Source organism: Bubalus kerabau, chromosome 2, assembly GCF_029407905.1.
Source record: "Bubalus kerabau isolate K-KA32 ecotype Philippines breed swamp buffalo chromosome 2, PCC_UOA_SB_1v2, whole genome shotgun sequence".
Classification (NCBI taxonomy): Eukaryota; Metazoa; Chordata; class Mammalia; order Artiodactyla; family Bovidae; genus Bubalus; species Bubalus kerabau.
The window spans coordinates 191,162,343-191,187,629 of NC_073625.1; the positions used below are offsets into that span (position 1 = coordinate 191,162,343).

At 56.3% G+C, this 25,287-nt stretch overlaps 1 protein-coding gene across 3 annotated transcripts; it reads left to right on the forward strand.

Annotated features, from left to right (window-relative positions):
- The first annotated feature begins 931 nt into the window (after nt 1–931).
- On the forward strand, nt 932–25,287 carry SLX9 (SLX9 ribosome biogenesis factor). 3 transcript variants are annotated; one of them, XR_008710783.1, is made up of 6 exons: nt 932–1,194; nt 4,481–4,589; nt 11,766–11,834; nt 19,689–19,839; nt 23,717–23,903; nt 24,970–25,049. XR_008710783.1 is itself a non-coding variant. In XM_055569829.1 (6 exons), exons 1-6 carry the CDS (start codon nt 1,057–1,059, stop codon nt 25,091–25,093), a joined length of 660 nt encoding a protein of 219 aa, XP_055425804.1. In that variant the 5' UTR covers nt 936–1,056; the 3' UTR covers nt 25,094–25,287. The 3 variants fall into 3 exon arrangements, 2 of the variants coding, with proteins under 2 accessions (XP_055425804.1, XP_055425805.1); XM_055569829.1 differs by having other exon boundaries at nt 936–1,194; nt 23,835–23,903; nt 24,970–25,287; XM_055569830.1 differs by having other exon boundaries at nt 937–1,194; nt 23,838–23,903; nt 24,970–25,287.

The following is a 25,287-nucleotide window of genomic DNA, read 5'->3' on the forward strand; positions in this document are numbered from 1 at the left end:
GGCCTGGCAGAGCTGCAGAACAAGAGAATGTCTCCTGACACACTTTAAAGAAGTTGCAGGTGCCACCAGATGGGTGGGGATATGACTGGGTGGTGGGCTCAGCCTTTTCCACGCTCCAGGAAGCCTCCCCAGCAGTTCCATTAGGCTTGGTCGCAGGCTGGCAACAGGTTTTAGCCAAAGAAAGCTGGTCTAGCAGGCACTGGTCAGACACCCACCCTGGCCCTGCAGAGGCGGTGATAGCAGGACTACAGACAGGGTGGGAGCGCAGGACCTGAGAGCTGGCTTCTGGGGCTTCTTGCAGGGACATTTCTCTCCAGCCCCAGTCCAGATCCGTGTTGTGAAGTCGCCCCTGTAAGTCCTGGCATGATGTCTCTGAGGTGCCTGCAGCCTTCAGTCCTCTGCTCTCTTCCTCCCCCGAGGGCACTTTTGACAGGCACAAGCAAACACACGCGTGTACTTCACACTTGATCCCCTCCAGCGTTCTAACCCATCATTCCCCAGATCACACTGCTGCTGCTGCTAAGTCGCTTCAGTCGTGTCCGACTCTGTGCGACCCCATAGACGGCAGCCCACTGGGCTCCCCTGTCCCTGGGATTCTCCAGGCAAGAACACTGAAGTGGGTTGCCATTTCCTTCTCCAATGCATAGGACTGAAAAGTGAAAGTGAAGTCGCTCAGTCGTGTCCGACTCTCAGCGACCCCATGGACTGTAGCCCACCAGGCTCCTCCATCCATGGGATTTTCCAGGCAAGAGTACTGGAGTGCGGTGCCATTGCCTTCTCCGAGATCACACTGAGGCTGCGATTAACCAACCACACCTGCCCTGGGAGGCGGGGCGGGGCCGAAGGCGGGGCCAGGTGCCCCAGGACCTCGCCGTCTGCACCGCAGCCCCGCCCCTCTGTGGCCCCGGCCTACTCCTCTCTGAAGCCTAACAACCGGCGCGGGCAGGATCGCGACTCCTGTTTCCGCCCGGCAGTCAGAGTGCCGGACCAGTTTCCGGCAGCGTGTGCCGCTTGAGCCCAGCGGCTTCCAGCCGGCTGTGACTCTTCGCTGGGAAGATGGGGAAAGTGAGGAGCCTGAGGGCCCGGGTGCACCAGATTGCCGTGAGGCCCACGGGGGAGGCAGCGCCCGGCCTCGCGTCCCCCGCCCGGGAGGTAGCCCCTCTGCAGGCCTCGACTGGTGGAGTCGCGGGGAAGGTAAGCTGAGGATACTGCGGGCGGTAGGTGTGGGAAGGGGGAGCGGGTGGAAGAAGGGGGCCGCGGGCCGGAGTCGGGCGCCACACTGTGCGGCCCCAGGGTCCCCTGCCGCCCCCCGAAGCGTCCCTGCGGCCCCAGGACCGCCCTCGGCGGGCTTTGCCGCACGGTCTGTGAGCCTTTCCGGTCCACGAAGTGTTGTGGCCTCCGTGGACCGCCAGGCTCGGAGCAAGAGGTTGACTTGCTCCGCGTCTGGAGTTCTGCGAGGGAGAACCAGAAACCTTCCACCTCGACTTGTAGAAATCTGCGCTAAAAAGGTCAATATTCCTTTACGTCGTAGCTGCGCTCCAAGGAAAGGAAAGGGGTTTCCCAGGATTAAGGAAAAAAGGAAAGAGCAAACTGAAGAGATCATGCTGTACCCTGGAGCTGTTCCCTCCCCTACCCCATCCCCTGCCTTGGCGGTCCCCTCAGCCCTCCCGGCCCTGAGCAGCCGCTCGTCTTTGCCTGTGTCTGTACATTTCACATGGATGGGGTCCTGTAGGTTTCCGCCTTTGCGTTTGGTTTTTTGGACTTAGCACAGTGTTTTCAGCTCTCACGCAGGTTGTATGATGTTTAACAATGCTTCATTCTTTTTTATGGTGGAAGCACCTTCCACTGTGTGGTTAGACCGTGTTTTGTTTATCCAGGTGCTGACCCTGGAGCTGCCTGGAAGCATTTACTGGTGTTTGTAGTCAAGGGGCCAACACTTGGACAGTGGACAAAATCCTCTTGGTTTGTGGGAACCGTGGCTTTGGGTCAGTAATGCTGAAGAGAACAACCATGTTTGTTAAGCATTTGCTGTGTGCCTGTCACCTTACATCTTTGTAACAGTCCCAGCCTTCATTTTGCAGGGAAAAAAAACTGAGAGTTTAAATGAACTACCAAGGGCATTCAGCTGCTGATGGAGGAGCTGATGTGTGATCCCAGGATCTGGCATCAATGCCCTGGCTTTCATAAAACTTTATTGGGATAGAATTCATGTCATAAAATTCATCCATTTAAAGTGTACAATTCATTGGGCATTTTAAAAAGAATATTCACAGATTTGTGCAACCGTCACTACCAATTTCTGAATGTTTTTGTCACCGCCAAAGGAAATCCCATACTTACCATCAGTCATTCTGGCAACCACGAATCTGCTTTCTGTCTCTATATATTTGCCTCTCCTGGGCATTTCATATAAATGGAATTAATACGATATGTGGCCTTTTGTGTCAGGGTTTTTTCACTGAACATGTTTTTGAGGTTTGTTCTTATAGCATTATTTTCGTAGCACTTATTTCTCTGTTGTCCTCATTCTTTTTATGGCTGAAAAATACTCCATTGTCTGAATAAACCAGACCACACTGCATTTTGTTTATCCATTCATAAGTTGGTGGATAGATTGTTTCTAATTTTTGGCTGTCATGCTGCTGCTCTGCACTAATTTTCCTGTGGATTCAGGGGACGGAATTGCTAGGATGTACAGAATTCTAAGTTGAGCTTTTGGATGAATTGCCAGTTTACTTTACACAATGGCGGCACCATTTTACATTCCCACCAGCAATACATGAGGGCTCCAATTTCTCCACATCCTCACCAGCGATTGTTGTTGTCTGTCTTTTTGATTATATCCATCCTGCTGGATGTCAGGTGGTATTCACTCTTTCGATTTGCATTTCCCTAAAAGAGTCGGACACGACTGAGCGACTGAACTGAACTGAACTGAAGAGATAATGAATAATGTTGAATTTTTTTCTTTTTTTCTGGGCTTGTTAGCTGTTTATCTTTGGAGAAATGTCTTTTCAAGTCCTTTGCTCACTTAAAAGTTGTTGTTTCTCTTTCTGTTGAGTTGTCAGAGTTATATATTCCAGATACTAAACTTTATCAGATAAATATGGTTTGCAAATATTTTTTCCACTTCAATGGGTTGTCTTTTTATTTTCTTGATATTACCCTTGGAAGCATAGAATTTTTAATTGTTGTAACATCAGTTTCTCCTGTTTTCCCTTGTTGCTTGTCCTTTGGGTGTTGTGAAATGTCAGGGTTTAGTTGAAAAGCTCAGGGGAGTCTGAGCAGTTTGGTCATGGCTCTGTCTCTTTGCTGGTATTCTCTGATGAGACATTGTCATTGTACTTCCTTGGTTCTTTAGACATGCTCTCTTTCAGTCCCGTGGCTGAGATGAGGTCATTGCCAAATCCAACACGTGGGCCCCTCAGACACAGCTTCTGTTGCCTAGGTCTTGTTTCCAGTCTCTCTGCGTGTGTCCTGCTCTGTTGTTCTTGAAAGCTGGCTGTCTTCGGAAGTGCTGGTGTTTGCAGGTCATCTCGGTTGTTCCCTGGCCTGGCTCAGCTCTTGTGTAACAGACCATTCTGCACCAGTGTGCACCCTCCTGTCTGCCTATTATGTTTTCTTGTTTTTGTGTTGTAGCCTGGCAGCCTGGGTTGGCGCAAGCCTCTTACTGTCAGATTGTGCTTCAGCCCCCGTGGCCATAGAAACCTTTGCCCTTTCCGCTGGGTGTGCCTGTGTGGCTGGGAGGCTGCCTTCACAGTTCAGTCCCACCTTCAGCAGGGACTGGAGGCTTTGCGAGTGCAGCTGGTCACTCCTGAGCCAGTGCAGCCTTGAGCTCACACTGCCTCCAACCTGCCATCATGCCGCTTCCTGGAAGCTGCCCCCAGGCCAGGGCAGCGTGGTGCCTGGCCAGTGTCTGCTCAGAGGTTGTGCCTAAGCTGCCGGGTTACTGACGCCCCTTCCAAGGCTCCCGTCCTGGAGCTTGGACCTGAATGAGGCGGCCGGGCCTCGGAGGCGGGGTCTGGGGTAGCATGGTGTGCCAGGCAGAGTGACCTGGAGGGTTGTGAGACCTCGGTGTGGGATGAATGTGGTCAGAGACCCAGAGATTGCTGGGAGAGTGTGGAGGTGGAGGAGCAGCCATGAATGACAGGAAGAGTAAGATGGTGGGAGGTTTGGGAGGAAACCTGGGTCCCCTCTCGGGGGCTCCTGAATGTTGTGATTTGTAATTGTTACTGATCCTGGGTCTAGTCTCAAATGGTCCCGAGGCTGGAGCCAGGCCCAGGGGCGGGCGTTGGGGGGTGGGGGATGAGCTGAGGCTGCAAGGAGCATGTGACCTGAGAGTCCTGGAGCCTGGGGTGGGGGTGGGCCTCGGGTTCCTCTCCAGCTCCAGCTCCTGCTCTGGAGAAGCCAGGGTCTGGCCCTCGCTGAGGGGTCTTGAAGCTGCAGAGCGAGTCTTAAGTCTCCCGTCTTGCCTCTTCAGGAGTTGGCTTGCCTGAACGCTGATGTGTTTGCTGGGACCACGATAGACCCCAGTGCCTTGGTGCAGCAGCTGGATGTGGAGACGAGGAGCGTCACCTCCATCAAGAGAGGTGAGAGCTAAGAGCGAACAGCATGGATCTTGGGGTGGGGAGCTTCGGTGCAGGCGAGCTTCCACATGCCCACAGGCACAGGCTGGAGCGCAGCTCAGGTCGCCCTGTGCACCTTATATGTGCTTTTATTTATTTATTTGGCTGCTTCGGTGTTAGTTGCATGTGGGATCTGATCCCTGACCAGGGATGGAACCCAGGCCCTCTGCAATGGGGGCATGGAGTCTTAGCCACTGGACAACCAGGGAAGCCCAAGAGGTGTTTTTTCTTTAGTGGAAAGTTTTAAAGATGTGCTGAACAGAAAGATGGTATTAAACATTCCATGTGCCTATCTCCTGCCTTTAGCACAGCGCTGGGCTATTTTGAGGCAAACAGCATTTCCGTCAGGAATCCTTTAGTCTGTATTTCTTAGGGCTCTTAGAAAAAAAAGACATACACGCCTACAGGGCTGTTAGCACACCTGAACACATCGATTGTAATAACCTTATTTCAGGTGAGCAAAGTAGAAGGATCCCCCGTCTCCCTGACGCCTCAGGCAGGATCCAGGGTGCACTGTGGCCCCCAAGCCCCTCTTCCTTCCCTTTTGTATCGTGGGGAGAGGTCTTCTTTCCGACTGCACGCCCCCCATTTCGGGCTTTGTGACACTGTTAGCCCGGTGTCCTGCCTGGGCTGGTCCTGGAGCAGGGGGCGGCTCTCCTGCCCTGGGCAGCCACACCTCGTCCGCTCTCGGCAGGTGAAGCCTTCATGCCGCCTATGCTAGCTGCGTGTTTACGGCTGAGCGATTGAGAGAAGCGTCCTCAGTCCTGTTGAAGCACTCTGGCCTCCAGGGCAGGGCTTCCGGTGTTGAGCATTATTTTTCTGAATTTCCATGTACGGTCTGAACTGCTGCTGGAGTTGTAAGTTGTAGTTATTTCATAGGCAAGCCTATGTCGAGTGTTGCCTGTGAGATCGTGTTGTTTGCAGCTTGGTTTGGATTTTTTTTTTTTTTTAATTTCACTGGAGAGTTATCCAGATCTCCTTGCTATTCTTTGTACATTGAGACTGTAGGGAGGGAAGCCTTCTCGTCTCTGCCCTCCTAGATTCTCAGCTAGGACCCTGCCGGTTAGACTAAGAGAAGACAGATTAACAAGAGAAAAACAGAAAAACTGCTGTGTGCAGGTCACATCCCGTGACCGTGTGCAGGCTTCGCCCAAGCCTCAGTGACAGCTCAGAGGCGTGGTGAGAACCTGGGCCTCTGGAGTATCTGAGTGAGGAGCAGCAGTGTTGTGGGCGGTGAGCATGGGGAAGGTTCGTGTATGCGGCTCCCTGTGGTCCTCATTCTGGCGTCCTTATGGCGTTAAACCTCCCCGGAGGAGGGGACCCAGGCAGTCCTCACCTCAGAAGCTCCCAGCTTGGGTCAGATGAGGGGAGTCACAACCTGCTGGCTCTGTTGGCTCCAGCCCGGAGTAATCCCGGCGCCTAGAGCGGTGTGTTTTCAGCGCCATCTTCTCACCCTCAGACCCTCCTGTTGCTTTTTGGGCTGGATCCTGCAGAGCTCTGGCTGCGTCCTGCCCGAGTACTTTCCCGTGCTCAGGGGTGGGGATCGGGGGGTACCATGGGGACTTGCCGTCGGGAGGGCAGGAAGGGTCTGGAGTCACGGCCACTCAGGCCCCTTTGGTGACCCACACGATCCAGCAGTTTTGTGTGTTAACTGGTTCTCCTGTGGTTTGTGTACTGGGCAGTTTTGATCACTTTTCTTAATCATGAAGAATTTTTATGTGTTATAGAGAGCAGCTCTTTATCATTTTGGGCAAAAACTCTTCCAGGGTTTTTGAGTTGCCGAGGGAGCTAGTCCTCCAGGGAGCCGATGGGTGCTGCCGTCCCTGCCCTCCTGCGTACCTCTGTCTTTCTCACTCTCTGTCCGTTGGCAAGTGTTGGGCACTTGGTGCTCAGCGTGGCACTCGGACATCTCACCTCTGTCCGGGGCTCGGAGGAGGGGCTGCTGAGCGGGAGGCTTGCATTCCTGCGGCAGCTGACAGACGTCCCCTCGCTGTGAGCCATGTCCACAGAGGCACAGCACACGGATCCCCACTTACCTGAGAGGGTGGGTCCCGCAGGGAACAGCCCACAACCCAGCACCTGCCTCTGACCTCCCTGTAGCGGGACCTCCATGTGGGGCTCAGGGGACCCAGCAGAGAAGCCGTGCTGCCACTGGTGTCCCTGAGAGGTGTGCAGGGAGTGGAGGGGACACAGGGCCATGCTCTGCTGGCGCTGGTGTCCCTGAGAGGTGTGCAGGGAGTGGAGGGGACATAGGTCCGTGCTGTGCTGGCGCTGGTGTCCCTGAGAGGTGTGCAGGGAGTGGAGGGGACACAGGGCCGTGCTCTGCTGGCGCTGGTGTCCCTGAGAGGTGTGCAGGGAGTGGAGGGGACACAGGGCCGTGCTCTGCTGGCGCTGCATCTTGAGCGTCTGTTACCTGCATCCGTCAGGCGAGCGTGGCATCTGCTGGGCAGGTGTGCTGTGGGCCTGCTCAGGACTTGTCCAGGCCCCTTCAGCCTCACACTGGTGAGGGACTAATGCACACGCACTGTCTCCTGTGCAGACGAGGCTGCGGCACCAGGGGGTGGGGGGCGATGTGGCCGAGCTCAGAGCCACGCAGCCCGCCCTGGGAGTGACTGCGGGCCCGCCCCTGGCACAGCTGTGGTGCTGTCTCAGCTCTTGCTCTCCTTCCCCCGTGCACCGTGTGGGTGGGGTGGGTCTGAGGCTTTGCACCCAGTTCGGGGAGGCCTGGGCCAGCACCAGGACCACTGGGGCCCCATCCCAGACCTGCCGAACCTTGTCTTCACACACCCCTCCAGAAGTCTCTGATGCTGCCAGGTTTAGGATACTGGCCCACAGCCTAGTGGGTCCTGCCTCTCAACTATGGGAGCACAGGAGTGCCCATCTCCTCCTGGACCCAGGGTCCTCTTGGTCCTGAGCTGTGATGGGCTGTCATCGGGTCTCCTGATCAGTCCTTGTGGTCCTGGTCGCTGTCTCTGAGGTGGCAGCGCCTTGGCGCGTGCCTGTGGGCATGACAGCCTGTGCTCATAGGATTGTCTCAGTGCGCGGGAGACACTCAATTACCCTGAGCCTTCACGCTGAGTCTGAGGGGTCGTTGGAAAGGCCGCCACAGACAGCGTGGGCTGCCCGGGGAGCATGGCTGATCAGAAAGATGAGGTGTCACTTCGAGGTGGAGGGGACACTAAAATCTGAGTAGCATGGCCTGAAAACCACAGGGGTGCTAGAGGGGCAGGGAGAGAAGAAAGGAAGGTGTTTTCTTCTATGGGCTGGTCAGGGAGGAGAAGGAGCCACAGAGGAGAACATCTCTTACAGTCTGAGGGGCTGGCAGGCAGGGCCAGGAGGCAGAAGACGGGGACTGGCCAGCTCTTGGAAAGCAGTCTCTCCCCAGTCAGAAGCCTTTTTGAAAAAAAAAAAAAAAAGTCATAGTGTACAGAAAGCTAAAGGAGAATGACAGGAGGAGAGGGCCCAGAGCTTGGAGCTCAGCAGCGGGCTGTGTGCCTGTGGCCTTGCGGCTGGCAGAGCCCTGAGAGCCCCAGTGCCGAGGGTGGAGAAGGTGGGTGGGCGGCCTGAGGCCGTGTGCTCGGGAGCCTCCTGCTGGGGGTCGGGGTAATACCAGGCCTTATTTCTGTGTTGGGGTTGAGACAAGTCTGTAACTGTGGAATACTGGGAACGGTGCCTGGGCCTGGCCTTAGGATGGGGAAGCTGCGGGCCTGACTGGCCACACGTCCCGTTGAGCGGGCCTCCTCTCTGCTGGCCGAGGCGCCCAGTTCCCAGTGGCAGGTGTCTGTCACCGTGCCCATACCTCCCTCTGCAGCAGCAGACTTGCTTCCGCATTGGCCCATGCCTTGGCTCCCTTGAGCGCTGGGCCTGGCAGCCCCCTGGGTTTGAGCTGGAGTGGTGGCCAGGGCAGACACAGGTCATGGGGAACGTGGTGTCCAGTGACTCAGCTCTGCTTGTGACCTGCTGGGCCGTGCAGGCAGGGTACCTGTCCACCTGGACGAGAGCGTCCTCACTGCGGGCTGGGGGGCAGGCAGCTCTACTGCCCACCTCCCTGGCCCCTGTGGGCACGTGCTATGCTGCCCTGTGGTCATGTGGTCCCGGGGCCTGGTGGTGCCCCCCTCCCCGGGGTCTGCTGTGCCCCCTCCCCTGCAGCCTGGACTCAGTGGGGCTGGTGGAGCCCAGGGTAGGAGGGCTGGTGGGCCTTACTAGTGGCATCTCTTTCAGGGCTTCCTTTGGGAGCCCTGCCGGCCAAGGACTGCCCCCACTTTTCCTTCTGATTCAGGCAGGGGCTCAGCCTCCTAGGGGGAAGCACTGGGTTCTGAGATGATGGGCCTCCCCACCCCACAGACTGCCCCCACCCACCACCAGCAGGACTCAGCTCTGGGTGGGGACCGGGGACTGGAGGGCCAGTAGAGGTCTGGGGCCCTTCTGGGCTCCCACATCCTCTTCCCATGGGGTGCCACTTGCCAGTTCTGTTTCTAGTTCTATATTCCCTTGCACTGCGACCATGCAGGAAACAAGCTCTGTGCTCAGATAAGCGCCTGGGTGTCCCCAGTCCTCTGTACCCTGGACTGGACAGTCCTCACCCCTAGACTCAAGCGGAGGCGTGAGCAGGTGGAGGACAGGCCTGGTCGGGGACGCAGGAGCAGAAGGACCAGAGAGAGGAGGTGGCCCTGCAGCATGTCTGCAGGGGCTCTGGGTGGAGAAGTTGGGGATGTGACGGTGGTGAGTGGCCCTGCTGGCCTGGAGGTCGCGGTGGAGGGACCATGTTTTGGTGGCCCCAGGCAGAGAGCTCTGTGCCTGACTTCCCTCGCTCTGTAGCCGAGCTCCCCCTGCTGGCCGGCTACCACGGTTTCCTCTGAAACGCGCAGGCAGGCGCTCAGCAGAGGGCAGCAGTGCTGCACCTGGCCCTCAGGCCTGTCCCGCCTGGGGGAGGGGAAGAGGCTTGGGCAGGCTGACCTCAGGCATTGGAGGATCCGAGCACCTCCCAGAGGGGCTTGTGCTGAAACTCCCCATCAGACCTCCCCACCTTTCCTGCAGCTGTGAGGTCAGGGCTGTGACAGAATCCAGTTCTCCTCACTCCTCTCCAAGTGGAATGGGAGGTGTCCAGGCTGAGAGGAAGCTGCCATCCATTGCATCCGGCCCTGGGCGGGGTCCGCTTTGGGTTGGAGGGGTGGTGGTTGGCTCTCCCCTCGTTCCCCCTGACCTCCAGAGGATGCGGAGGGGAGGCCTGGAGGTCTTCGGTGGACAGCAGCGTGTGTGGGTTTGGGGGCTGGAGGATACCACACTGTCCTGGTCTTGGCTGTGGCGCTGGTTGCCTGCTGCTGGAGGTGCTGTGACCTCTGTGGCCGCAAGCTCTGCGCGCCTCCCCATCTTGCCCAGGCTCTTGCCTCCTTGCCATGGGGAGGCCCTGAGGGGAGGAGCCCACAGCTTCTGGGGACACCCTGACCCTGACTGGCAGGGCCTGTGTTCTGGGTGCTCGACCAGTGAGTTGGAGGGCACAGGCCACTGCGTTGGGCCTGCTGGCAGCTGGAGGCAGGGAAGGCCACTGCTGGGCTCGTCTTGCTGTCGTCTGGTCAAGCCCGTTCTGCCTGACAGGGAAGCTGGGAAGGGCAGTCAGGTCCAGCCTGGAGGACTCTGCCTGCATGGCATCAAGGGAAGGGCTGGGCCCTCGGGCCAGTGGGAGGAGGAGGAGGACAGATGTTTCTCAGTGCCCCTTCTTGGCTCTGGGTGGGCTCTTGGCTGGTGCCACAGGCAGGAGGATTTGGCTGTGGCGTGGCTGCATGAGGATGCATCCGGACAGGCCCGGGGTGCCAAGGAGCCGGGTGCACTGGGACCTCCAGGGCCCCGCAGGCAGTGGGGGTCAGAATCTCGGGGCAGGAAAGTGGATGGTCGCTGGCCTGTTGCATACAGCACAGGACACAGGTGGTTAGAGGGGGTGACGTTGGCAGGAAGCGTCCAGCCTGGCAGCAAGTCCCTGCCCTCCTCCTCCTAGTGGGAGGGCCGCCCTCAGGCAGTGCCTCTGGATCAGCCCTGAGGTTGGGTTCAAGTCACTGGGCTCAGGTCTCTATAAGGAGCCATGCTTCCCCAGGGAGCGGGCTGGGCTTTATCGGTGATTCCTTCTGTCCCGGTGAGTTTTCACCTGAAGTGACCCTCTCACCTGAAGCATCACTAAGATGCTCACGGTTCTACAGCGCATGTTCCACAGCAGCTGATGTGGAGGTATGCGTTGGTCACCCTGCCTTCCCCAAAGCCTGGGCCTCACAGGGTCAGCATGCTGGGACCTGTTTCCTGAGTGTGAGTCGGGGGTCCTGGCTGCTGAGAAGGTGTCCTGGGTGGTACAGGGTGGTCTTGACCCATCTGCCAACTTGTCCCTTGATCACAGGCTGCAGACTTAGGATTCCATCATTCTCCATGTGTCGTAGACTCTTTTTCTTTGAAATGATTTCAAAATCTTAGAGAAGTTATGGGATTGGGGCAGAAAAGGTGGCTTCCTGGACCTTTGGGGACAGGTGTCCGGCTTGAGTCTTGTCCGAGGTCCCCATGTGAGGCCGCCCTCTGCCTCCTGCCACCGTCCCCCTTACTCAGTTCCCGTCCCGGACAAGCCGTCCTCACCTCACCCCTGCAGCCTGGCACCCGCGTGGGCCCCGCCGTGCAGCCCCTCTGTCCCGCCTCCCTGCCTGGGCACCTGCAGCCGGCTGACCAGCCCCGGGTGACTGGCGGTCCTTCCTGCTAGGGATGAGGGGCCAGGGTGAGTGGGGAGGAGAGTGGGTCAGCCTGGGGCATGGGCAGAGGTTAGGCATGAGGCTGTGGGTGTGGGCTCTGACTTGGAGAAGAGGTGGGAGCCCCGTGGGAGTCCTGGCTTCCCTGAACTGACTGAGCAGTAGGCCACCCTGACAAGCGCGTGTCCTCTCAGCTTCTACTTAGATGCCGAAAGTCTGCGGCCATTGGATCTTGAAGAGTGCACCCGCCGGGTGTGTGTGTTGTCTCTGGGGAGACCAGTGAAAGCCCAGTGCGCGGGTGGCCTGCAGCTCCTGGGTCCCGGGTGTCCCGCAGCCACGGCCAGGTGCGGCGGCGGGCGCCCTGAACAGAGGCGCAACCTGGGCTCCTGGTCTGTCCTGCTCACATGTGTTCTCTTGGCAGGTGCTGAGGCCAAGACTGTTCTGCCCAAGAAGGAGAAGCTGAAGCTGAGGCGCGAGCGGTGGCTGCAGAGTAAGCTTCCCCGTCCTGTCCTGTCCTGTCCCCAGTGGACCCTTGTCCTGGGCTGGCTCAGAACCCGGCCTCTGGGTGGTCTGGGCCCTGGAGGAGGCGGCCTGCACTGTGACAGGCAGATGGCAGCAGGGTGGCCCTGTCACCCATGCGAGGGTCTGCACGGCCTTACCTCACTCCCCACCAGGAGTGTCACCCGCTCTCGTGGGTAAAACGTCAGAGAGGGAGTGCCTGAGGGTCAGGTGATTTATGACACGAAATTTCTCAGATCACCTTCCCGGCCTACGTGTGGCCCTCGGGGTCCCTGGCAGAAGCTGCCGTTCACCCACTGGTGGGGTCAGGGACCCCAGCCTTCGCCCTCTTATGGGGGTGCCTTGGCCTGCCTATCAGGGTGGGTTTCTTCTTAATAATTTTGGAAAATACACTTATTTTTCATGATGCTGAATATTTGCTGGTGTTTTTCTGAAGGTTTTCTTGTGAACATTGTTTTGTTGTTTTTTTTTTTCTTACAGTTATCTTTTTAGTCTGATTTTGCTGACTTAAAACTACTTTGAAATGTTTTTTTCATGTTCTCACACAGTTAAAAATGACCAGCATTATTTTTTTCCTTGAAGGTTTTAAACAAATTATATGTTTAATAAATTAAAAATGTTTAGAGAAATGTATCAGTTTCATCCATAATTGTTAATTTTAAGTTTTCTTTCAGTTTTTGGATGTGTCTTAAGGAAATGTCCATTCATGCATTTTCTTTTCCACGGTCTGTAGCATGGGGTTGTGCAAAATATTCTTTGTAAAATGGATTTGGAAAGTTAATAGGCCGGGACCACTGGACCCCTGAATATTCTGGGCTATAGTTCTCTGATGATGTTTAAGTTTTCTTCTGTGATGGTTGGTCTTTTTTTAACTACTTGAGCTAATCTTGGTCACTCACTCATTTTCCCATAAAACCATCTAATCAGATCTCAGCCTTTATTGGCAGAGTTGCTAGTTTCTCATTATTTAACCTCTTTATTACTCTTTATTTGTATCCCCTTCTCTCTCTTCTGATTGATTTTGTCTTATCTGTTCCAGGAATGCCTGTCTTTAGTTGTCGTCTCCTGTTTTGTTTTCTAAATTGTTCGTTTCTGTTGTTTTAATACCCTGTTCTTGGTTTCTCCAGGTTTGTTTTAGTAACTTAGTCATTTATTTTTGAATGAAAGGCTAAATGTTAGCCTCTTACTGTAGCTTTAGCTACAGCTCCCAAATTTCTTTCACTGAGTACTTTATTATGAAAAGTTTTGTACAGAAAAGTGGGAAGAATTCTACAGTGGATGCCCATTTGCCCACCATCCAGACTTTACCATGAGCGCCTCACTTCTTTATCACGGCTGTCTGTCTGTCTGTCTGTCTGTCCCATCTGTCTGGTCCAGCCGCCAACCCTTGTTTTAGCTGTATGTTCCAAAGTGGATTACAGATTGAGCACACTTTCTCCCTAGTAACTCTGCTAGAGGTCAGTATTTGTTTACGGTTTTTTTTGGTTTTGATTTTGAGGTGACGTCTGCATGTAGTGGCCTGGGCCTTCACTGTGCTGTGTGGTGACATGGGGCCAGTGCGCGCGCGGCACACAGCAGAGTCCTCTCGGGACGTGGGCCGGGCCCCGCCCCCAAAGGCAGCTCCGTCTGCTCTTTTCAGGTCGAGTTCAAGCTTTGCTGCTCTGGACATCGGGTAAGGGCAGTCTTTATGTGTCTGGGTTCTCCTGCTTATCTGTGCTGGGTGGAGCTGTGGTCTGGGCCTATGTGTTGCTGAGAAGTGTTTCCTTATGTGGACACACTGCTTGGTATCCACTTTCCTGTGGATGGACACCTGGTGTCTTTTCTCTTTTTAGCTGCTGTGAATAGGCTGCGATGAACATTCTTCACAAGTCTTTTTGTGGACATATGTTTTCATTTCTCCTGGGTAAACACTTGGAATGGAATGCTGGGTCATAGGGCAGGTGTATGTTTAGTTTTACAAGCAGCTCCCAGACGTTCCTCTCCTGTGGTTGTACGCTTACGCCCCCGACAGCGCGGGGGAGTTGGGGTTGCTCGCAGCCCTTCCGGCACGCCAGTCCTGCAGTCCTGGCCGTTCTGCTGAGCGTGAGGTGCCTGTCCCTGTGGTGAATGGGCGTTTTGTCTGCTGCTGCCCACTGGGGCGTTCTGACGCCCAGGCCTTGTTTCCCGAGGCTCCTGAGGGCTCTTTATTATTGAACTCCAGGAATCCTCTGTCCTGGAGGTCAGTCTCCTCAGATGTGTTTTGCAGATAATTTTCTCCCAGACTGTAACTTGCCTATTTATTTTCTCAACAGTTTTTTTTTTTTAACTGAACAGAAGTTTAATTTTGAGGACACTGATTTTGTCTCTTTTCTTTGCATGTTTAGTGTGTGTGCACGTGCATATGTGTGTGCACGCGTGCGTGTGCCTTGTTTAAGGAAACTGCCCAGTCCCAAGACTACCCTTCTGAAAACTTTATGGTTTTAGCTTTGATATTTAGATTTCTGATCCATCTTGATTTACATTTTCTGTGATGTGAAGCACTGGTTCAGGGTTTTCTTTCCTTTGGTTTCATCAGTGTTTGTCGTAAAGACTCTCTCCTTGTGCAATCATCCTGATGTCTGTGGAAAGCTAACGCCTCTCACCATTGTTCTGCTCGCTGACCCTCCTCGGTTCCAGCCTGTTGAAGCTGCAGCTGTGAAGCAGGTCCTGGGGTTGGACAAGGAAGTCCTATGTCTGTCCCTCTGTTTCAAGACCGCTTTGGGGGGTCCAGGTTCTTAGCATTTCCATGTGACTGATCACAGGCTGGTCAGCTTCTTAAAGCCACCACCACCGCCGCCACCTGGTGTAGTAGTGACCTCCAGATCATCGCTTTGAATCCGTACATCACTTCAGAAGTGCTGTTTTAACAAGGCTGGGTCTTCATCCACGGACACGGTAATTTTTCCTTTAATCTTTTGTTGTTGTTCAGTCACTAAGTTGTGTCTGACTGTTTTTGACCCCATGGACTGCAGCATGCGAGGCTCCTCTGCCCTTCAGTTCAGTTCAGTCGCTCAGTGGTGTCCGACTGTTTGCGACCCCAGGAACCGCAGCACACCAGGCCTCCCTGTCCATCACCAACTCCCAGAGTCCACCCAAACCCATGTCCATTGAGTATGATGCCATCCAACCATCTCATCCTCTGTCATCCCCTTCTCCTGCCCTCAGTCTTTCCCAGCATCAGGATCTTCTCAAATGAGTCAGCTCTTCGCATCAGGTGGCCAGAGTATTGGAGTTTCAGCTTCAACATCAGTCCTTCCAATGATCACCCAGGACTGATCTCCTTTAGGATGGACTGGTTGGATCTCCTTGCGGTCCAAGGGACTCTCAAGAGTCTTCTCCAACACCACAGTTCAAAAGCATCAATTCTTCAGCACTCAGCTTTCTTCACAAACTCTCACATCCATACATGACCACTGGAAAAACCATAGCCTTGACTAGACAGACCTTTGTTGGCAAAGTAATGTCTCTGCTTTTTAATATGCTATCTAGGTTGGTCATAACTTTTCTTCCAAGGAGTAAGCATCTTTTAAGTTCTTCACTTTCTGCCATAAGGGTCTTGTCATTTGCAAACCTGAGGTTATTGATATTTCTCCCAGCAATCTTGATTCCAGCTTGTGCTTCCTCCAGCCCAGCATTTCTCATGATATACTCTATATACAAGTTAATAAGCATGGTGACAATATACAGCCTTGACGTACTCCTTTTCCTACTTGGAACCAGTCTGTTGTTCCATGTCCAGTTCTAACTGTTGCTTCCTGACCTGCATACAGGTTTCTCAAGAGGCAGGTCAGGTGGTCTGATATTCCCATCTCTTCCAGAATTTTCCACAGTTTATTGTGATCCACACAGTCAAAGTCTTTGGCGTAGTCAATGAAGCACTGCCCTTCACTGTCTCCCAAAGTTTGCTCTGATTCATGTCCATTAAGTTGGTGATGCCATTCAAACATCTCATCCTTTGTCATTCCCTTCTTCTCCTTCCCTCAATCTTTCCCAGCATCAGGGTCTTTTCAAATGAGTCAGCTCTCTGCAGCAGGTGGCCAGAGTATTGGAGTTTCAGCTTCAACATCAGTCCTTCCAATGATCACCCAGGACTGATCTCCTTTAGGATGGACTGGTTGGATCTCCTTGCAGTCCAAGGGACTCTCAAGAGTTCTCCAACACCACAGTTCAAAAGCATCCATTCTTCGACATTTAGCTTTCTTTGTCAACCAACTCTCACATCCGTACACCACTACTGGAAAAACCATAGCTTTGACTGTATGGACTTTTGTTGGCAAAGTAATGTCTTTACTTTTTAATACGCAGTCTAGGTTTGTCATAGCTTTCTTTCTAAGGAGCAAATGTCTTTTAATTTTATGGCTGCAGTCACCATCTGCAGTGATTTTAGAGCCCAGGGAAATAAAATCTGCCACTGTTTTTTTTTTCCCCCATCTGTTTGTCATGAAGTGATGGGACCGGATGCGATGATCTTAGTTTTTTGAATGTTGACTTTTAAGCCAGCTTTTTCACCCTCCTCTTTCACCTTCATCAAGGCCTCTTGAGCCTTTTTAGTTCCTCTTCACTTTTGCCCTTAGGGTAGTATTATATGCATATCTGAGGTTGTTGATATTCCTTCTGGAAATCTTCATTCCAGCTTATGATTCTTCCAGCATTTCGTGTGGTGTACTCTGCATATAAGTTAAATAAACAAGGTGACAATACACAGCACTGTCATACTCCTTTCCCAACTTTGAACCAGTCAGTTGTTCCATGTCTGGTTCTACTGTTGATTCTTGAGCTGTATACAGGTTTCCCAGGAGACAGGTAAGGTGGTCTGATATTCCAGTCTCTAAGAATTTTCCATAGTTTGCTGTGATCCACACAGTCAAAGGCTTTAGCTTAGTCAGTGAAGCAGAATTTTTTTGAAGCTCCGGTTTCTCCATAATCCAACCAATGTTGGCAATTTGATCTCTGGTTCCTCTGCCTCTTTGAAACCTAGTTTGTACATTTCCTTTCATTTAAATTTTTCTCAATTTCTGTCATCCTGTTGTGTGATTTTCAGAGTAGAGGTCTTAGATTTTTTTTTGTTTGGATAAGCTTATTGCTAACTGTTCATTAGCTTATTGCTAATAGTTTTTGAAGCTATTATAAATGGAATTCACAAAAGTTTCATTTTCCAGTTTTTACTATGTATTATTATATTATCATTTATTAATTATTATTAACACTGTACCCTCTGATCTTGTTAAAATTGTGTGTTCTGGTAATTATCCTGTAGATTTGGTAGAATGTTTTACATAAACGATCGTGCTACAATACTTAAGATAGAGACAGTTTTACCTCTCTTTCCAGTCTCTGTTTTATGTCTTCTCTTCCTACTGCAGCAGCTGGAGGGGGTGAGGATTGTTTCTAGTCTCTGGGAGCCAAGGGCCCATGGTCACTGTCCTGTGAGCCTGCTTTGCTCAGGGTCAGTAACCTCAGGCCACGTTGGGGCATAAAGCCGGTGGTGCTCACTCGAGCTCTGTTTGTTATGGGTGAGCTGATGCGGGCAGGGAAGCAGGGGAGGGTGACCAGGGTGGACGGACCCTCCTGGGAACTGTGCCTGACCTTCTGGGCACCACGTGGACTACAGGCCCTGTTGGCACTGCGCAGGCTTGAGGCGGGGTGGGGAGGAGCTACTTGTTCGTGTCGCCCACCCCAGGCTCGGAGTCGCCCTCACCCGGGCTCGGCTGGGTCAGCGTGGGTCTGCACCGTCCCTTCTGTGGCCTGCTTCATCAGAGGATGTCTCGTGTGTATGAGACGCGGTTTCTGGTAGATAGTGTCTCAGATTGGGGAAGTTCTTCCTGTTCTTGGTTTCCTTGTGAGCTTTACCCTGAGTGGGCAGTGAGTTCGTCAGATTCTGTGGACACCTCTTGTGGCAACTGCGGCCTTTTTGGAGGCAGCCGCTGCAGTGACCCGCCGGCGCGTGTGCCCGCGTGCTGCCGTCGCTGCGCGCCTCAGATGTGTGCTGGGCGGACCCCGCCTGTCACTAACCTAAAACGCTGATATGCTGGCTCCTCTGTAGGCACACAGGGGTCCTGTGTCCTGCTAGGAGCCAGGCCTGCCCTGCTCTCTTTGGTCCCCTGCCTGACCCCTGACCCCCAACTCCTCCTGGGTGCTGGGCTCCCAGGGAAGAGGCACCAGCTTGACGAGCTGAATAAATTGCCCTGGCAGCATGGAGAGCCCTGGATCGTTGCCTTTAAATCCTAGTGTCCCAACACTGAGGGGTGGCCTGGGCCAGGGCCCAAGGACCCAGATGAGGGTGATCTTTGTCCCACAGCCCAGCTCTCTGGAGTGAGGTGCAGGCCCCTGGACTGCGGCAGCCTCCTTACGGCTGGGGCAGGTGTGTCCTGCTGGGCTTGTCTGGCTCGCCCTTGCTGGGCTTCTCTGGGCCTCTGGGGGTGACCGCTAGCTGGGAGGGGCTGCTCCTGCCAGGCTTCCCAAGTAGTCAGTTTCTGGAAATTACTCTCTTTTGGAGATGCCTGTGGGGGTCAGCACGCACCCCTCACATTTCACACACACCTCCCGCACTCGGGGTGGGCTGTCCTGAGTTGTCCAGCCCCCATTTTCCTGGCCTGCCCTGTGTCTGGTGTCATCACCGCTCCCCTGGTTACCGTGCCCACTTCCATCACCTCTCACACCTGCCCTTAGGGGCAGCTGGGCAGCCACACACCCACATCCCTTGCAAGGAAGAGGTCCCCTGTCGGGTTTGCCTGGGCTGCTGGCTGTCACCTCTCTCCTGGCTTCTCCTGGTCCCTTGGCCATACTCAGTCCACCGACCGCTTGTTGGGAGGGTACTTCCAGTTTTTTTTTTTAGAGGAGATTCAGAGTCTGCAGCTGGTTATTTATAGCCCAGTAAAACTCGAACAGTAGGGAGGCGGGGAGCGTCTCTGCTCTGGTCCAGCCGTCCCAGATCCATCACAGCCTCATTTCCCAGCTTTTTAGAAGCAGAGCTTTTTTTTTTTTTTTTTTAAGGAATCTGATACAGAACAATTAACAAATCGCTTATCACAGATTCAGGCAGTCTCCTGGAGCAAGGTCTGCACACAGACTAGTGAGCTGGTGGGTCCACACACCACACTGTGGAGACAACGTGCTTGAGAGCGTGTTTTATTAACAGTTTCAGAATACACACCGCTTATAAAATGGAATTCAGATCTCGAGGCCCTTCCGTGTGTGGTGGCCACAGCCCTGCTGGCCGACAGCGGCCTCACCCAGCGGCTCACCCACGCCCTGCCCTCCACCTGGCACCCTGGACCTGGGCCCTGTCACCCTGTCTCTCTGGCCAGTGCCCCTGCCCCTCCTCACAGCCCCCACATCGTGCAGGAGCCCCCTTGAGACCCCCCCCCCTTGCTTTACACCTGGCCAGTGTTGGGGACCCTTCACCCTGTCACTGCCTCCCATGGGGACTACTTCTCTTTTCTGGGTGCATCCCCAGAAAGCTGACTGGGGGGCAGAGGGGAGGGTACCAGTTGCTCTGACTCTGCAGGCCCCTCTGCCTGCCCACCCCTCCGCCCACCCCCTCCTCCAGGCCTCAGGGCCCTGGCCTCCCCAAGGGCAGCTCCTCTGCCTGCAGCCTGTCTCCCCAGGCTTGTGATTCCACAGCCATCTCCAGGATTAAGGGGAGCAAGTTGCTCGGGCTGCACCCCTCTACCCCCTCCCACCCTGGGTTCCCGGCTAAACTCTGGCTATGCAGGCTGGGAGCCGGGACCCTCTGCTGCTAAAGTCCATGGCCAGACACTTGTCTTCCTGGGTTCTCTCTCACTGACCCTGTGTCCCTCTTCTTCAGAGATTGAAGCCATAAAGCTGGCAGAACAGAAGCTCAAGGCGGAGAGGAGGCGGAGGGCCACGGTGGTGGTGGGGGACCTGCAGCCCCTGAGGGACGCCCTCCCTGAGCTGTTGGAGCTGGAGACCGGTGGCCGGCGGCCCCCCACCCGACGGTGAGTGTCGTGTCCGCAGGAGAGGCTGAGCAGTGGTGTGGCCGGGCCGGGCACTGACCCTGCAGAGGCCCGTCTTGACTTGGGACACCCTTGTCTCAGGCCCAACCATGAGGTGGGGGCCCTGGGCCTTCTCAGGAGTGGGTGCCCGGTGGCGTATCGATGGCCTCCCACAGCCACTCAGCCGGGTGCTGTGCCTGGGGGTCCCTCCAGCTCCATTTTCCCACCCGTTGCCCAGCCACTGCCCTTGTCACCCCAGCCCCCTGCCCCAGGCTGGGCCTTCCTCCTGGGGCTCGTCCTGCTCCCCTGGGACCCCATGCTGCAGAAGAGTGTCCTGCTGTGCACCAGCCAGGTGTGACCATGGCTTGACTTCAGGACGAATGGGGAGTTGGAGGCCTTCCTGTCCTATCATGGTTCCTGGACTTTCATCGTTTACTTTGTCTTTGATTTTGTCTTTTTGAAATAATTCTTTTTCCTGCCGAATACCCCTCTGAGGAGGAAGGGTTGAGGTGGTGGGTGACAGGCTCAGGGCCCCTTGGCTGCAGAGTTAGGTGGTCATTTCTAGCCAGTCTGGGATGGGAATGCCCAGAGCATGGGGTCCAGACGAGGAGTGGCCATCGGAGCTGAGGTTTGGTGATGGAGCTGGAGCCTGAAATGCACATTCCATTCCTGGTTCTTGAACAAAAATGTGACCCGGTCAAGCGTCCTCACCCTGCTTGCAGTTTTCTCATCCAAAAAATGTGCTTGGTGCTCCCAGAGGGGAGAGGGCTGCGCAGACACCGGCCTGCAGCGGAGGAGGGCCCTGCGAGGCGGCCGGGGCGGGGGGCGCTCTCCCGGCCACTATCACCCTGCCCCCAACCGCCTCTTGGCACCAGGAGCTGTCTGCTGAGGTAAACGTTATTCTAGAGCAGAGTTTGATGATAGAAAAGTTACGGTGGTGATGCCCAGAGTCACACGGCTCTCCTCACGTCTGACATCAGCCTGTGCGTTTGTCATAGTCAGGAACCAGCTTCATTCATAAATAATAGTCGGCTAAAAGCTCAGTCTGTTCAGACTCCTCAGTTTCCCCTACTGACCTTCTGCTGCCCCAGGGCTCCAGCCAGGCCCCCACGTGACATGCAGCCACCGTGTCCCCTCAGAGCGCCTCTGGGCTGTGACAGTCTCTCAGACCTTCCTGTCTTTAAGGACCTTGACGGTTTGGAGGAGGAGCCAGGCGTTTTTCAGGACGCCCCTCAGGGAAGACCACAGAGGGCAGGGGCCCTTCTCACCACGTCCCGTCAGGGTGCCTGCCGTCACGTGACCTCCATGGTGGACGCTGACCGTGGTCGCCCGGCTCAGGCGAGTCTGGCAGGTGTCTCCACTATGCTGCCACCACCTCCCACCGTCCTCTGGGAGGAGGTCGCTGTGCCCACCCCCGACCCGAGGAGGGGGCGCTCCCCTCCCCTGAGGACGGGACAGCTGCAGAGCCACGTGGATCCTCCTGGTTTCCTTCTCTGTCACTTGTTTACGTCAGGCTGGCCCCGGGGGTATTTATTTATTTTATGCTTTGGGCCGTGATCCAGTACGACTCTGTTCTGCTGCTGAACCGGCTCTGGCGCTGGCCCTCGGGAGTTCCTCGGTTGGCTCTGCTGTCCCACCCCGACACTCCCATCCGTGGGGGCCGTTGTGTTTTGTTTCTGAGTACGTCCCTTCCTCGGGCACAAGGTGCTCCAGGCTCATCTAGGCATTTCCTGTTCCTGTCTGAGAGTCAGTGTTCCTCCAGGGAGCCCAGTCCCTTCCGCTGGAAATGGTGTGAGAGACCATGATCTGGGTGCCGACGTCTGACCACGGCTGGGGAGTCCTGGCCCCTCTCCGCAGGCTGGGGTCCCCGAGACCACCCTTAGGCTTTGCGATTCCCGTGGGACTGTTACCCTCACAGTCACGATTAGAGTGAGCCGAGGAAGGAGGGATGTGGGGAGGGCCCAGGAGAGTCGCCGCCGTGGGCCCCAGGGGGCAGCCCCGGAGTCTCGCCCAGGACCACAGGGGCCCTGCCACACTCGGCCCTGGGGTGGGCTGCGAGGCCGCAGGCTTCGATCCCTCCCCTCCATCCTGCGCCCTCCTCCCATTGGCAGGGTGGAGTGGGATTGTCGTCAGCCCCGGAGGTCTGCTGGGCCGGGTGTTTGGCCTCTTCCTGCTTCACAAGGGCAGGGCTTCTGGGGCCTGGTGCAGGAATGCCCACCCTCTCAGCTGCCCCCGGCATCAGAGTTGGGCAGGATGTGTTGTGGGGCAGCTTTGTGCCTGGGAACCCAGACCCCAAGTGCCTTGCCTGGGTCCAGTCACCTGCTGGGATACCCCAACAGAGGCCCTGGGCTGCCCCAGGTTCATCCCAAATCTGGGTGGTGTGGGGAGAGCCCGAGGTTCTGAGCAGGCCCAGTGGGCTGTTGGGTGTTCCCCCCGACAGGTGGCACTGCCCAGCACTGACCTGGCCCTCAAGCCCCTGGAGAGCCTGAGGGGCCCAAGACCAGAGCAAATGGTGCTCTGCCAGTGGGCTGCGCTCACCAGGGAGAAGGTTTGAGTCCAGAGAAAGTGGTTCCCCCATGGTCCAAAGGTTGTAGAGGACGACAGCGGGTGGCCTGACACGGGGGGGGCCTGACCCTGGGAGCTGGCGCCTGTTACCAGCTGGGCTTCCTGGACCTTGGGGCCTCGGGATCATCCACCAGTGCTGTGGATTGAGATGAGAGTCCCATTTGGTTTTGGGCCCCAGTCCCCTTGGGGTGGGTGCCACAAGGGTTTGTTCACATCAGAGGGGGAGGGATGGGGTAGCACAAGAGCCCTGAAGCTGAGAGCCACCCGGGCCCACTTACATCCCCAGGCACTGGGTGCCAGCTGAAGGGAGCCTGTCGGGACAGCATTGGCCTGTCTTGCATTCTGGGAAACAGACTTCTGCTGGAGCAACTTCCCCAAGGGTTACCCCAAGGCATTTAGCACCCAGAGCCACAGCCCCCAGTGCTGGCAGGGCCAGGGTCTTCTTCCAGCTCCATGGGTCTCGGGAGTGGGCAGCTGCTTCAGTTCTGGCAGGAAGGTCTTTGTCCACTCTTTGTCCCTTCTCAGTGCTCTCGGCCCTGCAGCCAGAGCTAGACCCAGGTGCTGGGTGAGCTGGGGCTCCAGCCTTTGAAGCGGGTGGGCAGGACCTGGGCTGGTGTCTGGTGTGAATGTCCCCGCCCTGGGCCACTGGGGTGAGCACAGGGGGGTCAGTTCCCTGCGCCCCCATGGCCTCCGGGAATCCACCCTGCCTGCCTTTGTCCAAAGTGGAAAACCCCAGCGGGGAGGGGCGTGCCATTCCCGTGAGCGGCCTGCCAGGCCCTGGACATGTCCTGAGGCTTGGGTGAGGGTCCTGCCTCTCCTTGCCACCCGCCCCATGTCACCCTAGGCTGCCTCTGGACCCTGAGGGGACTCCCAGGGGTGTGCTTGCACCTTGGGGCCCTTGACTGTCAGAGCAGGAAGAGGCCGTGGGAGGCCTTCTTACCTGAACTAGATGGGGATGAAGATTCAGGGCATGAAGTCCCCAGGCCTCCTGACTTCCCAGCATGGAGGCGCCACCTCCTGGGTGGGGGGCGTGGCTGGGGGAAGGGAGAACCAGGCCCTCCGGATCGGCAAGGGTGGGGCCTCCGGGAGCTCTGTGGTGGACACAGAGAGGGGTCAGTGGTGAAAGGAACAGGGCCACAGTGTCCAGGGGCTGTCTTGGGGGTCTGGAGCGGGAAGGAGTTGGGATGAAGTAGCCCCAGAGCAGCTGAGCAGGGAACAGAGGGAACATGAATAAGAAATGGGGGCTCTTGGTCTGCAGGCCAGAGTTAGGTGGTGTTTCAGGACTCACAGGTTTTCTGGGTTCCCGTTCTGCCAGGTCCTTCCTGCCGTGTGGCACCTGTAGCCTTCCAAGCCAGCCGAGACCCTGTGTAGACTGTGGCCTCCAGTCGAGACTCGAATGTGCGCCATGCTGACCCCTTTCTCCGTGTCCCCAGCAGGGCGGCCAGCAGGCCCCGGCCCGCCGAGCTGAGCCGGATGAGCGCTGTGCAGAGACTGCAGCTCCTGTGAGTACCGCACACCCTGCCCCCTGTCCCCAAACACACACCCGCAAAGGACGCCCGGTGTCCTGCCTGCCTCCACACGGCCCATCCAGGGCTTCCCCCACCCGAGTCCTTGGTGTGTTGGGGCTCAACCTGGGGGGCGTGGACGACTGTCTCCAGGGACCAGGAAGCCCCTTCCCCTGGAGTGCTGAGGGCAGCCGCTGGGTCTTGGGGGGCTGCCCTTGGGACCCGGGTCCCAGGTGTCTTGGGAGTGTGGACACCTGGCCAATCAGTCAGCCATCCGTTGGGGTCTAAAGTCTCCCTGTTAACAGCACAGAAAGCTGGGGCATGGTGGGGTTTGACCTTGTCTTTGGGCACGCACCTGTGGAGGGTACAGGCTGGGCTCTCCACCCTGCCTCGCCACAGGGCCGTGGCGGGCCCGCCGCCCTGAGGTCCGGACCAGGTCACCTCAGTTTCAGTGGCAGAGATGTCCCTAGAGGCACCTGACCAGGTCACCCGTGGCTGTGCTGGGCTGCAGGGCCGAGGTGTGAGCTGGCCCTGGCGCCTCGGGGAGGTGACGTGGCCGGCTGGGCTTAGGGATGGGCACAGAGAGGCAGCCCCCCCGTGGACTCGGGGCCCAGGGCCTTCTGCAGGAAGGGTGGGCCCACTGCAGACCCCCATCACCACCGGGCCCGGCACCCCTGCTCCTGTGGGACCAAGCTGGCGAGGAGCTGCCGTGTGAGGTCTTGAGTGTGCAGTGTGCATTCCCCGCCTTAGACAGCAGCTCCTTGTCACAGTTGTGGCGAATGAGGGGCCTGTGTGCCCACCAACAGGCCCCAGGGCAGCCCCTCCCCTCCTACCTGAAGTGCCCCCTCCCCCGGGCTTCAGACACCCATCCGCCCCCACACCCAGACCCACCAGGCAGAACCTCATAGCCCCGCAGCCTGCCTCACACCCCGCCCCGTCCAGCCCTGGCCCAGCCCTGTGCTGGTGTCCCTCCCTGCGGGGTGGCTGTGCCGAGGCTGGCCCTGCGGTTGCTGGTTGCGCCGCACCCACCCTTCCCACTGACCTCCGCTCTCCATTCTTTCAGTGAGGAAGAACGGACGCGGTTCCAGGAGCTGCTGGCCAGTCCGGCCTATAGAGCCAGCCCTCTGCTGGCCATTGGGCGGCGGTTGGCTGAGCAGATGCAGCTGGAGGGCGGTGGGCAGCCCTGACCCCGTGGGGCGTGTGAGAGCGCCGAGGCCACCCACGAGGAGGTGCCCAGGGCCGGCTTGGCCACTGTCCCCTGGGCTGCCAGCCCCTTCCTCTGCGACACGGCTGCTGTGCTTGGCACAGGCGGGAGACAGGCAGTTGACACGGGAGTATTGTGACGACACATGTATTTTTGCAATAAAAACACTGCTGGAAA

Bases quoted from the DNA above. Each gene is read 5' to 3' on its own strand.
- SLX9 (XM_055569829.1), top strand. From the start codon at position 1,057: ATGGGGAAAGTGAGGAGCCTGAGGGCCCGGGTGCACCAGATTGCCGTG. The intron at 11,835-19,688 runs GTAAGCTTCCCC...CCTCTTCTTCAG, and splicing joins GCGCGAGCGGTGGCTGCAGA to AGATTGAAGCCATAAAGCTG. The intron at 19,840-23,834 runs GTGAGTGTCGTG...CCGTGTCCCCAG, and splicing joins CGGCGGCCCCCCACCCGACG to CAGGGCGGCCAGCAGGCCCC.